The 19,593-nt window shown below is 37.1% G+C and overlaps 1 protein-coding gene and 1 pseudogene across 1 annotated transcript; both read right to left on the reverse strand.

Moving 5' to 3' along the window:
* Window positions 1–16: 16 nt before the first annotated feature.
* Window positions 17–3,655, reverse strand: LOC130999265 (6,7,8-trihydroxycoumarin synthase-like). Its single transcript, XM_057924773.1, has 2 exons — window positions 2,739–3,655; window positions 17–686 (listed from the first exon to the last, which is right to left on the reverse strand). Exons 1-2 carry the CDS (start codon window positions 3,606–3,608, stop codon window positions 78–80), a joined length of 1,479 nt encoding a protein of 492 aa, XP_057780756.1. The 5' UTR covers window positions 3,609–3,655; the 3' UTR covers window positions 17–77.
* A 12,929-nt stretch (window positions 3,656–16,584) lies between these two features.
* LOC130999266 (6,7,8-trihydroxycoumarin synthase-like) lies at window positions 16,585–18,950 on the reverse strand (annotated as a pseudogene).
* Window positions 18,951–19,593: the final 643 nt, after the last annotated feature.

Below are 19,593 nucleotides of genomic sequence, written 5' to 3' on the forward strand. Positions count from 1 at the left end.
CATGAGACGGAGGGAGTACTATATAGATATATATATTCATAGTCGGAATACCATAAATATGGTAAAATTCTTTTATTTTACATCACAACTTTGGCAACAAGGCGAAGAGCATTCTTCTTATGCAATCCAAATCCAGGCTCGGAATCGAAATCAATGTCTTCCTCCTTCATTCCATGAGGCAATTCCCATTCAAATTTGTGCAAAACATTTGCCAATGCAAGTTCGATTGCAGACATACCCATTCCAATCCCAGGACACCCTCTCCGGCCAAATCCAAACGGAATCACCATCGGATTCTGACCCCTCACGTCGATCTCAGCCGCCAAGAATCTCTCCGGCAAGAACTCATCTGCATTTTCCCACGTGGTGGGGTCTCTTGCAATAGCCCAAGCATTGATATACACCATTGTTCCACCTTCAATCTCATAACCATTTATACTACATTTCTTGATAGTCTCTCTTGGGAGTAAAAGTGGACCAGGTGGAAACAATCTCAAAGTCTCCTTCACAACTGCCCTCAAATATGGCAGTTTCTCTATGTCTTCTTCATCGATCATCTCTTTCTTTCCGGCCAACTGCCTTATCTCCGCTTGCACTTTCTTCATCGACAAAGGCTTCTTCATCAACGCCGTCAGCGCCCACTCTAAAGCAGTTGCAGTCCCATCGCCGCCTCCGATTATTATACCCTGCAAGGCATGCTCAAAACCCTAGTGTATGTGCTTGTGTTTTTGTACAATTTTATCAACATTTGTATTGAAACCCTAGTGAATAATGATTTTAATTTAAATCCTAATTTAATATTGGTAGTAATAATTAACTCAACATTTAAATAGAACTAATAATAAAAGATACTCATTTTGACCTAATGCACACCTACACGCTAAAGCATAAAATAATAAGAGACTGAATACTTTTTATACCCCTTCTGTCTCTCTTATTTATGCATACTTTTTCTTTTTGGTACGTCTCTCAAATTTATGCACATCCTATTTTCAAATACTAATTTATACTCCCTCCGTCCAAAGAATCTTGATGCATATTTCTTTTTGGGTCGTTCCACGAAGGTTGATGCATTTCTAAATATAGTAACAATTAAATAAAAAATAAGGGTTCTTAATTATACTTAATTATCACTTTTAATTCTACTTTATTACCCGCACACTTCTACTTTATCACTTTTCTACTTTATTACTACACACTTAAAACACTAATCTACAATTCCTTAATTCCCGTGCCGAAAACAAATGTATCAAGATTCGTGGGACGGAGGGAGTACAATTTTATCCATATAACTTACACTTATTTATCCACAATCTACTCAACAGTACTCTTAATGTGTGACATTAATTTTCTCCACTATCAATATACTTTAAACAACTTTTTCTTAAAACTCTTGCCGAAAGAAGGTATGTATAAATATGGAGAATGAAGGGAGTATGTTTTTACTTATTTTTACTTATAACTCTTCCCAATATATATATATATATATATATATATATATATATATATATATATAGGGTTGGGTTCCGATGGATCCCTATGTTTATAATAGATCCGTAGATCCAAATCTAGACCACACATTTATGACATGTGGCGCATCAAGATGGTGACACGTGGCAAGGCAAAATCTGGAGAGGGGTAAAATTGGAATGTAATTTTCGAAAAAAAAAAAAAATAGATTTTCTCAAAATAGGTATATTTTAGATGCATAAAGTTTCATACGAGAATGCATGAACTTTCATATAAAAATGCATAAAGTTTCATATAAAAATGCATAAGATTTCACCCCACCCCAACCCCACCCCCCACACCCCTGAACCCCACCCCACCCCAGAACCCCACCCCACCCCCCCACCCCCCAAAAAAAAAAAAAATTATTTTTTTAAAAACTGATTTTCTGACCACTGACCCACCCCTACCCCCCCACCCACCCCCCCCACAAATTTTTTTATTTTTTTTTATTTTCTCAAAAATTGATTTTCTGACCACTGACCCCCCCACCCCCACCCCACCCCCCAAAAAAAAATTTATTTTTTTTTAAATCAGTTTTGAAAAAAATAAAAAAATAAATTTTTTTTGGGGGGGAGGGGGTGGGTGGGTGGGTGGGGGGGGGTAGGCCAACAATCAGAAAATCAGTTTAAAAAAAAAAAAAAAATTGGGGGGGGGGGGGTGGTGGGGGTGGGTGGGGTGGCAAAACTACCAGATTTATTAAAATGAAATGCATTTTTTGTATAATTTAATACATTTTTATGTGAAAACTTTATGCATTTTTGTTTGATTTTATATGCATGTCAAACATGCCTATTTTTGGGGGGTGGTAATGGGGAGGGTTGGGGGTGGTGTGGGCTGGATTGGGGGGTGGTATGGGGTGGGGTGGTGAAAATACCAAAATTGGAAAAATTAAATGCATTTTTCTGTTCAAAGTTATGCATTTCATGTGAAAACTTTATGCATCTTTGTGTGAAACTATATGCATCTAAAATATATCTATTTTGAGAAAATCTAAAAAATATATATTTTTTTTTAATTATTAAATCCGAAAATTACATTCCAATTTTACCCTTCCAGATTTTGCCTTTGAATCCTTGCCACGTGCCACCATCTTGATGCGCCACATGTCATAAATGTGTGGTCCAGATTTGGATCTAGGGATTTATTATAAGCATTGGGATCTATATGATCCCATTCCTATATATATATATATATCTCCCATACTTAAATATTAATGGAAACGTTACCACAAGTAGTGCTTTGATGTGATCAAGTGTGATATCAAACGAAGCCGATCCATCTCTTTTCATCCTTAGCATAACATCGATAATGTCTCCTTCCATAGATTTCGGCCTATTCGGATTCATGTGCTCTTCAATCACTTCTTCACAGAAAGTATCCATGTCTTGAAAAATCTTGTCCAGCTTCGCCGCCATTCCAGAGAGATTATCAATCCATCGAAGCCAAGGCAAGAAATCCTCCATGAATAAATCCCCAAGAACAGCCTCTGCATCGTGAAGAAGGTGGAAGAAATTTCCATAGCTCTTCCCTAATACAATTCTAGCGACGGTGTTAGCAGCAAACGACATTATCGTCTCACTCAAATCTGTGGCGGCCGATGAAGAGGCGTCTCTAGCTATCTTCTCCACCATCTTCGACGCTTCATCTCTCATAATTGGAAGAAAAGTTTGAACTTGCTTCGTGTTAAAGAGATGCACGGTGGAGATCTTCTTCATCTCCTTCGACGTCTCCGTGTAGGGCGAGAACGCAAAGTCGAGGCCGTCGTACGACAGCCTCCTGAGAGCGGCGAGAGCCGGCCGGCTCGAGAAAACGGCGTCGTGCGATTTCATGACCTCTTTCACTGCCTCTGCCGAGGAGATCACGACGAGCCGCCGGAATCCGAGCTTGAGGGACATGACGGCGCCGTACTGCTTCGAGAGGCGGTGGAGGTACGTGTGCGGGGATCTGCCGTCGAATTGGTGCATATTGCCGATGAACGGCAGCCGCGGTGGGCCCGGTGGAGGGAGTTCTTGTTTGGCATGCTTAGGGTTTTGTGTTTTGAAGTAGAGGATGAGGATTATGGGAAGAGCTAAGAATAAAATTAAAATAAATTGCATTATTATATCTAATTGTTGAGGTGTCTTGTCTTGTAGATGGGAAATTGGTAAGAATTTGTTTATGTGTAATTGTAATATATAATGGCAAATAATATATAAGACACGGCCGCCGGTGATAAAGGCTACCGGCGGCGTTACCGGCGGCAACTCGCCGTCGCTAACCGGCTCGTCGGTAACGCCATTACCGACGGCGATCGACCGCCGCCGGCAATTAACGGCGGCGAAGCCGCCGGCATTTTTGCCGTTAAATACCGCCGTTGAACGGCGGAGAGTTGCCGGAAAATTACCGACGGCAAATGCCGTCGGTAATTAGCGGCGGCGAGATCACCGTCGGTAATTTCCACCGGACGGTGGTGGCGCACACGCCAGAGTTGTTCAAGGTATTACCGAGGGCAAAATGCCGTCGGTAATTACCGACGGCATTACCGACGGCATTTGCCCTCGGTAATATTTTTTAATTTATTTTTTTTATTTTATTTATTTATTTATTTATTTATTTTATTTATTTTATTTATTTATTTTATTTATTTATTTATTTTATTGTATATCCACAATTTATTTCGGTATTTATACAGTATTGCATAATTTAGACGAACTTCCCAGTCGGTCACCCATCTTAGTTGTGCTCTAAGTCAAGCACGCTTAACCTTGAAGTTCTTTTCGAATGGTCACCAGTACAGAATACTCTTATTATTGATATATATAGTATCTATTAATTCATTTAAAGTCTACTTCAATATACAATATCATATATATTCATAACCTTAGAATATGTCGAGATGATATACAAAAAATATTATTAATTACGGATTGGGCTCGTTTCCGTTCTTATTTTTATGTCGGAAAAATATTTATTAATTAATTTATTATTAATTTTCGATTTTTTTTTTTTTTATCAATCTAGTTTATACACCATTCATAACCTTAGTGTTGATTGATGAGTGAATCACTAATCAAATTAACATTATTAAGTTATAATTATAAGTTTCTCACTAACAATTTTGAATGCTTAGCAATAATATTAGAGTAGTGATGATTGATGAGTGAATCACTAATCAAATTAACATTATTAAGTTATAATTATAAGTTTCTCACTAACAATTTTGAATGCTTAGCAATAATATTAGAGTAGTGATGATTGATGAGTGAATCACTAATCAAATTAACATTCTTAAGTTATAATTATAAGATTCTTACTAAGAATCTTGAATTCTTAAGTAATATCTTACATTAGTGATGATTGATGAGTGAATCACTAATCAAATTAACATTCTTAAGTTATAATTATAAGTTTCTTAGTAAGAATCTTGAATTCTTAGTAATAATCTTGGATTAATGATGATTGATGAGTGAATCACTAATCAAATTAACATTATTAAGTCATAATTATAAGTTTCTCACTAACAATTTTGAATGCTTAGCAATAATATTAGAGTAGTGATGATTGATGAGTGAATCACTAATCAAATTAACATTCTTAAGTTATAATTATAAGATTCTTACTAAGAATCTTGAATTCTTAGTAATAATCTTGGATTAGTGATGATTGATGAGTGAATCACTAATCAAATTAACATTCTTAAGTTATAATTATAAGTTTCTTACTAAGAATCTTGAATTCTTAGTAATAATCTTGGATTAATGATGATTGATGAGTGAATCACTAATCAAATTAACATTCTTAAGTTATAATTATAAGTTTCTTACTAAGAATCTTGAATTCTTAGTAATAATCTTGGATTAATGATGATTGATGAGTGAATCACTAATCAAATTAACATTCTTAAGTTATAATTATAAGATTCTTACTAAGAATCTTGAATTCTTAGTAATAATCTTGGATTAGTGATGATTGATGAGTGAATCACTAATCAAATTAACATTCTTAAGTTATAATTATAAGTTTCTTACTAAGAATCTTGAATTCTTAGTAATAATCTTGGATTAATGATGATTGATGAGTGAATCACTAATCAAATTAACATCATTAAGTTATAATTATAAGTTTCTCACTAACAATTTTGAATGCTTAGCAATAATATTAGAGTAGTGATGATTGATGAGTGAATCACTAATCAAATTAACATTCTTAAGTTATAATTATAAGTTTCTTACTAAGAATCTTGAATTCTTAGTAATAATCTTGGATTAATGATGATTTGATGAGTGAATCACTAATCAAATTAACATTCTTAAGTTATAATTATAAGTTTCTCACTAACAATTTTGAATGCTTAGCAATAATATTAGAGTAGTGATGATTGATGAGTGAATCACTAATCAAATTAACATTCTTAAGTTATAATTATAAGATTCTTACTAAGAATCATGAATTCTTAGTAATAATCTTGGATTAGTGATGATTGATGAGTGAATCACTAATCAAATTAACATTCTTAAGTTATAATTATAAGTTTCTTACTAAGAATCTTGAATTCTTAGTAATAATCTTGGATTAATGATGATTGATGAGTGAATCACTAATCAAATTAACATTCTTAAGTTATAATTATAAGTTTCTTACTAAGAATCTTGAATTCTTAGTAATAATCTTGGATTAATGATGATTGATGAGTGAATCACTAATCAAATTAACATTCTTAAGTTATAATTATAAGATTCTTAGTAAGAATCTTGAATTCTTAGTAATAATCTTGGATTAGTGATGATTGATGAGTGAATCACTAATCAAATTAACATTCTTAAGTTATAATTATAAGATTCTTACTAAGAATCTTGAATTCTTAGTAGTAATCTTGGATTAGTGATGATTGATGAGTGAATCACTAATCAAATTAACATTCTTAAGTTATAATTATAAGATTCTTACTAAGAATCTTGAATTCTTAGTAATAATCTTGGATTAGTGATGATTGATGAGTGAATCACTAATCAAATTAACATTCTTATGTTATAATTATAAGATTCTTATTCTTACTAAGAATCTTGAATTCTTAGTAATAATCTTAGATTAGTAATAATCAATTTTTAAATTTTCACTTGTATTTCAATATATATTTGATTTTAATGTTTTTTGTATTTTTATCTTTGATCAATTTATTAGATGATAAATGAAAAAAAAATGAAAAAAAAAAAAAAAAAAAAAAATTAATTACCGACGGCAAATGCCGTCGGTAATTAGCATTTGCCGTCGGTAATTAGCGGCGGAAAAATGTCGTCGGTAATTTTGGCCGGACGGCGGTGGTGCTATCGCCGGATGTCACCGGCGGTGGTGATTAGCGGCGGCCGGTTGCCGCCGGTAAATACCGACGGCAATTGCCGTCGGTAATAAATAATATATATTTATATTAATATATATTTAAATTAGCGATAATTAATTTTTTATATAAATTATTTATATAATTAATTAAATTAAATTAAATTAGTAATACATTTTAAATTATATCACTACAAAAAAACGCAAGATTACCGACGGCATTTTGCCGTCGGTAATAAGACACGGCCGCCGGTGATAAAGGCTACCGGCGGCGTTACCGGCGGCAACTCGCCGTCGCTAACCGGCTCGTCGGTAACGCCATTACCGACGGCGATCGACCGCCGCCGGCAATTAACGGTGGCGAAGCCGCCGGCATTTTCGCCGTTAAATACCGCCGTTGAACGGCGGAGAGTTGGCGGTGGTGCTATCGCCGGATGTCACCGGCGGTGGTGATTAGCGGCGGCCGGTTGTCGCCGGTAAATACCGACGGCAATTGCCGTCGGTAATAAATAATATATATTTATATTAATATATATTTAAATTAGCGACGGCGTAACCGCCGCTAATTAGTGGCGGCCCGTTTGCCGTCGGTAATGCGCCGGTAATAGTCAAAAGGCGGGTCGCCTTTTTTGCCGCCGCCGTGCCGTCGGTAATTGCCGGCGGCGGCGCCGCCGTCGGTAATTTTCGTCGGTATTTACACGTTTTTTTGTAGTGTATTAATCTCAACAATTTTTAGCAATTAAATTATTAATTTTGTTGAGATCATAAAAATACCCATTAGTTTTCATATGAAATTTTATAAAAAGTTAACGCGTAAGAAAAAAAAGAGAAGAAATACATATAAATTTGACATAGGTATGATGGCGGATTGATTTGTTGCATTTGTTGTTACAAGATTTATTAATTTTGTTCTTTTTTTTTTTTTTTTGCCTTTTGACCATAATTTTATATGGAGTTTGAAAAATCATAATTGAATTGTGAGTATCATATAATTCTGAACTTCTAAAAGCATAACTAATTATGAAAATAATCTCGCCTGATATTTAAAAGACCATAACTGATTTATCGAACATCGTATCATTTGGAGTTTTAAGACCAACCAAGTTGTGGGCATCATCTCGTCGCAAACTTGACAGATCATCTCTAACTTCTGAGCATTATCTTGTCTGAAACTTGAAAGAGAATCATCTCATCTAAAACTTGAAAGAGCATCATCTCGTCTGGAGTTTTGAGCATCATCTCATCTAGAGTTTGAGAAAACATCATCAAATATGAAATTATATTCAACCATGACTCCAATTGTCAACTATCTAACAAACATAACTCTAACAATTTAGATATTTTATTTATATATGTAACTTTATTAGTTCAAACTCTAGAGAGAAAGGAAGGAGAAGAGATCTTAAAGCAGTAAAAGAGAGAGCGTGTGCTTTATTTCATCATCGTAGGTATTTATAGGCATTACAGTCGGGGTAAAGTAGTAAATTCATTTGGTCATCTATTCCGCATGCTCGCCATTAAACTAATTAAGGCTATTATTAGATTATAACTTGTCAGGTCGTTGTCCCCTAATTACAGAGCTGGATTCTGTCCTCATCATCCCGCTCTGTCTAGTAGCTCTGGATTTCCTTTCTTGGGGCAGACTTTTACTCTTTGGCTCTGCTCTGCTAAATAGCTCCGCCTTCTAGCGAATTGTCTCTGACGTGTGGCTCCGCGCTCTGGCTCCAATAGCTTAGCTCTGACTCTGGATCTGGCGATTTGGCTCTGGCTCTGACTCTAACGACTTAGCTCTGACTCTGGATCTGGCGACTTGGCTCTGGCTCTGACTTTAATGACTTAGCTCTGGCATCTCTGCTCTGGCAGCTCTGCTTTGGCAACTTGGCTCTGGCCCTCTGGAAGCTCTGCTCTGGTTAGCTCTGGCTCTGGAAGCTCTGCTCTGGCAACTCTGCTCTGGAAGCTTTGCTTTGGCATCTCTGCTCTGGTTAGCTCTAGCTCTGGCATCTTTGCTCTGGCTAGCTCTAGCTCTGGCATCTCTGCTCTGGTAGCTCTGCTCTGGCAGCTCAACTCAGCGGTGACTCGGCAGCGGACGAACCGCAAGTTCAGCGGCGACTATTTCGCCGGAGTTTAGAAGAAGGAACGACAACGGGTTATAGGAAAAAGAAATCTTAGGGCTCTTGTATTAATTGCTTCGAATGGAGAATTCTCATGGGTTTAAGAAGTGGAAACAGAATCGAACTAATTAAGGAATGAAAGAGGGAGTCAGAGATGAGGCGAAGCAACGCCGCCCTTAGGACGGCGGCGACGCCTGAATTTAGAGAGAGAGAGAGGCGGGCAGTTTAAGGGGGGAATTAGGGCTCAATTTGAGTGTGCAATCGACTTTAGAGAGAGAAAATGATTGAGAGAAGAGAGAGACAGTGAAGGGGGAGACGATGTCGACCTGATTCAGGGACGGCGGCGATGGGGTGAGGAAAATGGAGGCGTGAGGAAGAGGGAGGCCTGACTTTTGTTTTAAAAGTGAGAATGAGAATATATAAATTGGATTCTCAAATGCCACGTTGCAGATTAAGATTGAAAAGAAAGAATTTGAGGCCTGCCATGTAGGCTAAGGCCTAATCGTATTATAGAATAGATATTACTATTATTATTATTATTATTGTTGTTGTTGTTGTTGTTGTTGTTGTTGTAGTAATGGACGAACAGAAGCAAATAAAGTTTGCAGAAATGAAAAATATAATTTTCTTCCCTATATAAATAAAATGTATGGATTTATTTTATAAAAAATAAAAATAAAATTTTAATTATTTTGATAGACATATAATAAGATTTTGTTTTAAAGTAATCAGTTTATAGAATTTGTGCCTTATTATGCAAACATGTAAATCAATGACCGGACCCGTTTATAATTTACATATACGTGCATGTCTCAATTCAAACTTAATTCAAAATTAATTTTTTTGAAAATTAAGAATATAAATATTATATATATATATATATATATATATAATATAATATAATATATTGCAACATATACATATAATATGTACGCTATTAGCAGTGTAGTCTGGAGAAGTCTTGCATTTACTTTGGTTCGGGAGTTCTCAATGACAGGAAAAATGCTATTCATTGTGAGCTCAGTTTCACTACCGGGAACCTCCCTTTCAATTACTTGGGAGTTCCAATTTTCGTTGGGCGTCCGAGAGCTTCTTTCTTTCAGGCAATTCATGATAGGATTGTCCAGAAGTTTGCTCGATGGAAAGGTCGTCATCTTTCTATGGCTGGGAGGCTTTGTTTAGTCAAGTCGGTTATTCAGAGTTCGATTGTTCACTCCATGATGGTTTACAAATGGCCAAAATCGTTACTGCACTCCCTTGACAGGAAATGTCGTAATTTCGTTTGGTCGGGAAATATTGATAAACGGCCCAACTGTGCTGTTAGTTGGGGTAGAGTCTGCTCCCCCTTGAAAGAAGGCGGCCTCGGCATTAGATCTTTTACGTTAATGAACAAATCTTATTTGATGAAGCTGGCTTGGAAGTTAATTCAGGGAACTGTTTGGGCGCATTCAATTCTGAGATCGAGATATCTAAACAATTTTGGGGTTGCAAAGGATTCGGTGTCGAACTCTTTTGTTTGGATTGGGATGAAAGAAGAAGTCAATCAGTTGGTAGATGATTCTTATGTTTGTATTGACCGTGGTGAGCATACTTACTTTTGGCGGGATGATTGGCTTGGGTACAAGCTTGTGGATAAACTTAAAATTCCGATATATATGCATGATTTTCTGAGCTTCTCGGTTAGTGATTATTTTTATGATGGTGTTTGGCATTTCACTACATCCTTTGTTTCTCGTTATCCTGATATTGTGGATGATATTCTGCGTATTCCGATGGGCGGCCAGAGGGATACGAGATATTGGAAACAGTCGGTTAAGGGTGAGGTTTCGGCATCTTTGGCCTTTTCTAATATTTGCCATCGTTTTCCTGCTGTTAGCTGGGGCAAATGGATCTGGGAGGACTTTATTCCGATGAGGAGATCTATTCTCTGTTGGCGTGTCCTCCATGGGCGCTTGCCTACTATTGATGTTCTGATCCGGCAAGGTTTAATTGCGCCCAATGCTTGTTCTTTGTGTCTCCGAGATAGTGAGACGATTTCGCATGTGCTTTGGGAGTGCTCGTTTTGGACTGATTTTTTAGGTTGGTTTGGTAAAGAGAATCTCTTGGGGTGCATGGATATTCATTCCTTCTTAGTTCTGGCTTGGAATCTCTCTTGGAGTTCCCAAATTGGTTCTTTTTGGAAGGCGGGAATTATCACTCTGATGTGGCGTATCTGGTCGGGACGCAATGCGCTTATTTTTGAGGATTTGTGCTTTGATAGACGTGCGGTTTTGGCCTTTGTCAAGGCTTACTTTATGGAGATTGATGGGGTTTTCCGGAAGTTGGGTAATATTTCTAATTCTTGGGCTGACTATTCGATCACTCGTGCGATTGGGGTGAGGAGCCGTGCTGCTCCTCCCCCTTCTATGGTGGAGGTTCACTGGTGGCCTCCCGTTGGTCAATGGATTAAAGTTAATACAGATGGCTCGGCGGCGGGAGCTCCTGGAGTTATTGCTGCGGGTGGGGTTTTTCGAGACAAGTGGTCTCATGTCCGAGGTTGTTTTCATTTTAAAGGCGGCAAAGGCTTTGCTTTCGAGGCGGAATTGTTGGCTGTGATCTATGCTATTCACATTGCTCATACCCGAGGCTGGCGGCATTTGTGGGTTGAGGCTGACTCTATGTATGTGGTTCACCTTTTGTACTCTCGCTCGAGTGATGTTCCTTGGAGATTTAGGGCGTTTTGGCAGCATACTCTTCGCCTGCTTCGGGATTTTTCTTTGATGGTCTCGCATATCTACCGTGAGGGTAATCAACCGGCAGATATTATGGCCAATGATGATCGGCAGGAAGGCTGGTGGCCTTTTGCGATTGAGGAGATTCGGATTGCGGTTGCAAGGGATATGTCGACGCATAGTCATATCCGTATGGTTATATAAGCAGGTTCGTTGGTTCCCTTGGGCTTTGGTTGGGTTGTTTTCTTTTGTTGTTGGTCTCCTGTTTTCTTTCTTGGTTCTTCTTCTTCCGGTTTTCTTGAGCCGAGCTTCTTAGGGGTGATGGTTAGGCCGGAACTCCTGAAGTTGTCTCTTCCCGCTCCTGAACCGGATGTGAGTCTTTCACGAGTACTCTTTTTCCTTCTAAGGTCTCTTCTTCTTAGAAGGTTTTAATGAGGCTCGGTTTTTTGTTTGCTCTCTTTTGCGCTTTCTTGGATGTTTTGTACTCTTTTTCTTTTCCTTTAATACAAGCCTTATTCTCATCATAATATGTACGCTATTGAGAAATATAAAATTAATAACAAATATACATCTAATCACTAACATTCAATTAAAATAATTTATCGTATATAGATTATAATTTTTTTCTTATCAAACATGTAAATCTAATTTTTATCTAGAAAAAATAAATAATAAAACTTATTAATTTAGATTATATGTAATGTTAATATTATATATATATATATATTATTAATTATATTTATTATGATTAATGAATCTTTATATAGAATGTAATAGTTAATTAATTAATAAATGATGAAGATTATATATGGTAAATTTTGAAATGGTGAGATTTTAGATATGCCACATAGGTTAAGACTTAATCCTATTATATAATAGATTTTCTTCCCTATATAAATAAAATGTATGGATTTATTTTATAAAAAATAAAAATAAAATTTTAATTATTTTGATAGACATATAATAAGATTTTGTTTTAAAGTAATCAGTTTATAGAATTTGTGCCTTATTATGCAAACATGTAAATCAATGACCGGACCCGTTTATAATTTACATATACGTGCATGTCTCAATTCAAACTTAATTCAAAATTAATTTTTTTGAAAATTAAGAATATAAATATTATATATATATATATATAATATAATATAATATAATATATTGCAACATATACATATAATATGTACGCTATTGAGAAATATAAAATTAATAACAAATATACATCTAATCACTAACATTCAATTAAAATAATTTATCGTATATAGATTATAATTTTTTTCTTATCAGACATGTAAATCTAATTTTTATCTAGAAAAAATAAATAATAAAACTTATTAATTTAGATTATATGTAATGTTAATATTATATATATATATATATATATATTATTAATTATATTTATTATGATTAATGAATCTTTATATAGAATGTAATAGTTAATTAATTAATAAATGATGAAGATTATATATGGTAAATTTTGAAATGGTGAGATTTTAGATATGCCACATAGGTTAAGACTTAATCCTATTATATAATAGATTGAAGATACCTATGAAGAGAAGAAAAAGATTCATCAAAATTAATTTATATGGGTTAATTAAAGTGCAGATCCATTAGGGTAGAGAGGCCCCTAAAGCGTATACCCTTCAATAGTCGACATTAAATCAAATAGGCCCCCGAATTTCAAAAAATTATAAACAATTAAACCCAAGGTCTAAACGGTTGTTTTCATCCATTAGTTTTAATTTTGTTTTTATTTTCCCGAAAATTGGAGCGTTCTACCGGCGTTTCTGCCCCCCCGCCGGGGCTATCCCAGCTGATCGCTGGGTTTTGCCTCACCCAGTTTTTTTTGTGTGGCAGTGGTTTCCCATCGTGGTCCCCCCGGCCCCTCGATTTGAAGTTCATCCACCGGCGGTCCACACAAAAACCGAAGAAGAGATTTAGAATCGTCCATAGCCGAAAAAGTTCGGCTAGAAAAACATAAAACAATCTCCTGAAGTCTGAGAAAGGCAAGAAATTGACAACATCATTAATCCAAATTCCGACGAAGGGTCACAACTCTCCCAGGTGCGATCGTTCCCTCCTCTCTCCTAAATTTTTCTGTGAGTTGGTGGTCTTTTCCTGCTCTTGGATTGTTTCCTGAGTCTGGGTTTTTGGATTGAGGCCGACTTGATAGAGTTCTTCTCTACAAAATTTTCACTGATTTTTTTTAATTAAAAGGTTCGTCATTAATCGATTATCAAATTATCATTGAAAATTCCAAAATCTTTGAATCATTGCTGTAAAATTGTAGTTGATTGTTGTTCGAATTTTCTGGTTAAATTCTTTTAATGTATTCTAATCCTCATCAAGTAATCGCCGCTATAGGCGAGTTGTTAATCGTGTTTCGCAGAGAAATCACCCAGAAATTCTGAAGATTTTTGTTCCCCTGGTGCCTCGGACGCTTTTTCAGTGGTCGGAATCCCAATGGGTGACCGGAGCCCCCAACATAAACAGACAGTGCATTTTCGAAAAAAAAAAAACTAATGGGCAAAAACGGTCGTTTAGACCTTGGGTTTAATTGTTTATATAATTTTTTGAACTTCAGAGGCCTATATGATCCAATGTCGACTATGGAGAGGTATATGCTCTAGGGTAGAGGTGCATCTGCACCTTAACCCTTAATTTATTAGGCAATTTATAAATAATTTGTGAGTTAATTTTTTTATAAATTAATGGTCAGTTAATGGCCATTAGGTCATTGGTTCTACCTGTTTGAACAGTTTTCGTTTTCAAAACCGAATAATACGTAAAAATATATATTAATAAACTTTATAAAGTTTCATTCCTATTCGTTGTTATGATGTTCAATATTCAAATTGTCGAGATTCACGAAGAAGTATATATTGCGCTATTTACCATTGAGTGGATTACTTATGGCCCAACTTGGGTGAATTCCAAAAATCATACATTTTAATAAATTAATAAAAGGGTTAAGTATCAAATTCTTCCCTATCGATGGTGTCCCTATCGCGTATAGGACCTTATAGTTAGGGTTAGAGCCGTTTACTATCTCCACGTGACAAAATTGCACCAAATACCCCCCTCCCCCACGCTACTTAACGGACGTTAACACCGTTAGAAAAAATAACTTTTTTAATTTTTAATTATGGTGGGCCCCAACTCTCTTTCTCTCTTAATTCTGGCCAGATCTCCATCCTTCCTCCGCCGGACCACCCTCTTCTCCTCCAGCTCCAAACCCAGCACATTTAACCCTCCTCCCTTGCCCCCGAAACCCTCGAAATCCGCCACCTCCTTCCTCCCCAACTCCTCTGACCCGGTCCGCCTTCTCTCTCGCCCGCATCTGGACTAGGGTTTGGCTTAAACTTGCGCCGCCTAGGGTTTCTCTCCCTAGCGCGGCGCCGCCGCACGCCACTTCACAATCCGACGTCGGGTGAAACATCTCCATCGCCACCGCGATTCAATGCCCCACCTGCGACCTACTGTGCCTTTGCACGACGACAGTAGTGCTGGAGCATCCCCAACTGCCGACGCCGAAAGGAACTACATCTGGGGCAACTGCCATCTACAGACAGAGCGCTTGAGCTCACTGGCCACCATAGCGCCTGTCGGAGGCACAATAGCGCTCGCCGAATTTCGATCGCTGGTTGCCCGGAAAAAGTGAACCACCAATTGAGTTTGGGTTCGATTCCGGCGAGAAAGGGTGGAGATCTGGCCGAAATTGGGAGAGAGAGAGAGAGTTGGGGCCCACCATAACTAAAAATTAAAATATATATATTTTTTCTAACGATGTTAACGTCCGTTAAGTAGCGGGGGGAGGGGGTATTTGGTGCGATTTTACCACGTTGAGGTAGTAAACAACTCTAACCCTGACTATAAGGTCCTGTACACGATAGGGACGCCATCGATAAGGGAAAATTCGGTACTTAACCCTTAAAAAAATAATATTTTTTAGAAATTTCTTTTATAAATATATAGGTCTTGTAAATATTGTTACAAATTAACAATTGTTAGAATATGACAATTATGAATCCTAGCTATGATAATTAATTTGTTAAAATACGAATCTATTATGGAACCATCTTCAACTATTGAATACTTTAATTTATCATCGATCATTAGGATTTCCAATAATATCAGCCATAATTTAAGTTTGTATGGCATGAAAAAGTTTATAATATTTAAGTTTACTTGAGAGGCGAGACTTGCTTGCCTAGTGTAAATTCGAGTTGGTAATCCAACTATTTATGTTATCGAAAAGTTCCAAATTAAGGCCATCAATAAATTTGTCTGGCATGATCATAGGTAGGGCTGTAAATGAGTCCGGCCGAGCCGAATACCAGCGGACTCGAGTTCAGCTTGTTTAAATATTCGAGTGTTTGAGCTCGACTCAAGCTCGATTAGAACTTTTATCTAGCTGTTCGAACTCGGCTCGTGATCTACTTATCAAGCTCGAGCTCGGCTCGTGTACTCGATAATATTGAACTCGAGCTTGAGCTCGACTCGGCCCGTTAGATGTTCGTATACATGATTTTCGAGCTCGAATTCGTTAAAAAATTAGAAAAATATACTAAATAATTAATATGTTACTCGAGCTCGAGCTCAAGTTCGTCTCGTTTAAGGTTCGTGTACTAGCTCTATTGAATGCTCGATTGAAGAGGTTCGTGAACAGGCTCACAAACATGTTTACGAACAATCGAATTCGAGCATGCTTGCGAGCTTAGCGAGCCGAGTGTTGTCAGGCTCGAACTTGGCTCAACAAAACTATCGGGCTCGAGCTCGGCTCGTTTACTATCGAATCGAGTTTCGAACGAGCTTTTTTCACACCGAATCTCGAATAGTTTGCGAATAACTTATTCATTTACAGCCCTAATCATAGGACATAATTAATTAAATCTCCATTGTTTCACTCATTAAATTATTTATTCAAGGCCAATAGTAGGACTACTCTAGCTAAAATCTAAGCGAAAAAGAGTTTAGGCACAAGGCGAAGAGCATTCTTCTTATGCATTACAAGTCCAGAAATGTAATCGAAATCAATGTCTTCTTCCTTCATTCCAAGAGGCAATTCCCATTCAAATTTGCACAAAACATTTGCCAATGCAAGTTCGATTTCAGACATGGCGATCCCAATCCCGGGGCAGCCTCTCCGGCCGAATCCAAACGGAATCACCTCCGGATTCTGACCTCTCACGTCGAGGTGATCAGCCGCCAAGAATCTCTCCGGCAAGAACTCATCTGCATTTTCCCACGTGGCGGGGTCTCTTGCAATAGCCCAAGCATTGATATACACCATACTTCCCCACCTTCAATCTCATAGCCATTTATACTGCATTTCTTGGTAGTCTCTCTTGGGAGTAAAAGTGGAGCAGGTGGAAACAATCTCATAGTTTCCTTCACAACTGCCCTCAAATATGGGAGTTTCTCTATGTCTTCTTCGTCGATCATCTCTTTCTTTCCGGCCAACTGCCTTACCTCCGCTTGCACTTTCTTCATCGACGAAGGCTTCTTCATCAACGCCGTTAGCGCCCACACCAAAGAAGCTGCAGTCGTGTCGCTGCCTCCGATTATTATATCCTGTAAATAGTCGGATGAGATTCAATTGGATTGGAACTTTGAGATATCCCAAAGCCCTTGTAAAATTAAATTAAAGCATCCAAAATTGAAATTGCAAGTATGTACACAACTGATGATCTTTAAGGGTTAATAATGTGTTATGTTTCAAATATTCAGTGTTTTCCATAAAATATGTCTTGAATTTTTGTTCTCTCTTAAATGACTCCGAACTTTCAGCACTTTCAATAAAATGTCTCGCTATATAAGGATGAGCAAAAAAATTCAACAAATCGATATCTAAATCAAAATATTAAAATATTGTTCGAGTTTTTCGATTTTTGGTTTGATTCGGTTTTATTTTTCTAAAAAAAAAAACCCGTTCGATTTAACTTGATTTTTTATAAATCGAAGAAAATCAAATATATATGTTCGCTTTTTCTTATATATTTTTTTTGTTACTAGATTTTTTTGTAATTTTCAAGTTATTTGGGTTTTAATTAATTTTTTTTTTTGTTAAATTCAGTTAATTTGGTTCGATTTGTTTTTGTTTGTTTAAATAAAATATAAATTTGATTAGGTTTTAACAAAAAAAACGAACCGAAAAATCGAATGCACATCCCTACCGCTACACAAATTCCGGTCACAGAAAAGTACTCTTCTGAAACAGTGAAACAGCTGATTGAAGTCAAGTTGTGAATTCTACACGCTAATTCAAGACTTCTTCAGCCAGATGAGTCATATCCCAGTCATCGAATTTTATATAGTGAGACATTTTATGAGAAACGTCTGCCGAAAGTTCGAGACATAGAACACTACCCGATCGATAGTTTAATATGTAAAATTTAAATGAAAGCATTACCACAAGTAGTCCTTTGATGTGGTCGAGTGTGAGATGAAACGATCCCTCTCTTTTGATCCTTAGCAAGATATCAATAACGTCTCCTTCCATGGATTCCGGCCTATCCGGATTCATGTGCTCTTCAATCAATTCATCACAGAAAGAATGCAAGGAAGAAATGTTCTTGTCTAGCTTCGCACCCATTCCAGAGAGGCTGTCGATCCATCGAAGCCAAGGCAAGTAATCCTCCACGAAGAATCCTCCAAGAAGAGGCTTCTCGCCATGAAAAATGTCGAAGAATCGCGTTTTCCCATAGCCTTCGTCTCCTAATCTCCTCCCAAATGCAGCTCTGGAGATGGCGTTAGTAGCAAACGACATCATCGTCTCACTCAAATCGGTGGCGGCGGACGAGGCGGCGTCTCGAGCAATCTTCTCCATCATCTTCGACAATTCGTCTCTGAAAATGGGGCGGAAGGATTGAACTTGTTTCGCGCTAAAGAGATGGATGGCGGAGATCTTCCTCAGCTCCCTCCACGCGTCGTTGTAGGGAGAAAACCCGATGCCACGGCCCTTATACGGCAGCTTCTTGAAGGTGACGAGAGCCGGCCTGCTCGAGAAAACGGCGTCGTGCGATTTCATGATCTCTTTCACTGCTTCTGCGGAGGAGATCACGACGAGGCGCCGGAATCCGAGCTTGAGGGACATGACGGCTCCGTACTGCTTCGAGAGGCGGTGGAGGTACGTGTGCGGGGATCGGCCGTCGAAGTGGTGCAGGTTACCGATGAACGGCAGCCGCGGTGGGCCCGGTGGAGGGAGTTCTTCTTTGGCATGTTTAGGGTTTTGTGTTTGGAAGTAGAAGATGATCGTGATGATTATGGGAAGAGCTAAGAGTAAAAGAAATGACGTCATGTTTGGTTTGGTTGGGTTTTAAAAAAATAGGGTTAATTAATTGGCTATAAATACACGAACTATACTCAAATTTTTATTTTTAATTAAATCCATTTTCCTGGTAAAAAAAATCATATATTTTTAGCTTTTGGAGATATAATTAATTATAATTTAATTGACTGAAGTCTGATTAGAAATCTGAAGATACCGATGAAAAGCGCTTGACATGCATTATCTTCCTAATTATAATTAATTATATTGTTTTGGATTTTGATCATCGAATTGATAAAAAAAATGACATGAAAATTGATGTAACGAAATTCTATATTTTTTCTTTTTTTCGACCACTCATGATGATCCAAATCCAACAACACAAAAACTCATGTGAAACCAGTTTTATGGTGAAACCGCCTTCACAATGATACTACTTCCACATACAAATGATAATTTAACAAAACCAGTTTAACAGGAGACCACCTCATCCAACAATATGGGTGTCATATTGTCATTAGAGAGTTATTATCAAGATATTTTCGATGGTACCTTCGAATTGTTCATTAGACTCCAGACAAATTTTATATATTTCTTTATTGAAAAAATAAATCTACTCGATTAAAAACTAAAATTTGAATATAATTTATTTATTTATAGACGATTAACCTAA

The sequence above is a fragment of the Salvia miltiorrhiza genome, chromosome 8 (genome assembly GCF_028751815.1).
Source record: "Salvia miltiorrhiza cultivar Shanhuang (shh) chromosome 8, IMPLAD_Smil_shh, whole genome shotgun sequence".
Taxonomy (NCBI): Eukaryota; Viridiplantae; Streptophyta; class Magnoliopsida; order Lamiales; family Lamiaceae; genus Salvia; species Salvia miltiorrhiza.

What these genes read in the sequence shown, in the direction of transcription:
- LOC130999265 (XM_057924773.1), bottom strand. Translation starts at nt 3,608, where the DNA reads ATGCAATTTATTTTAATTTTATTCTTAGCTCTTCCCATAATCCTCATC. An exon ending in ACATCAAAGCACTACTTGTG is followed by an intron (nt 687 to 2,738) that starts GTAACGTTTCCA and finishes CATGCCTTGCAG; the next exon opens with GGTATAATAATCGGAGGCGG.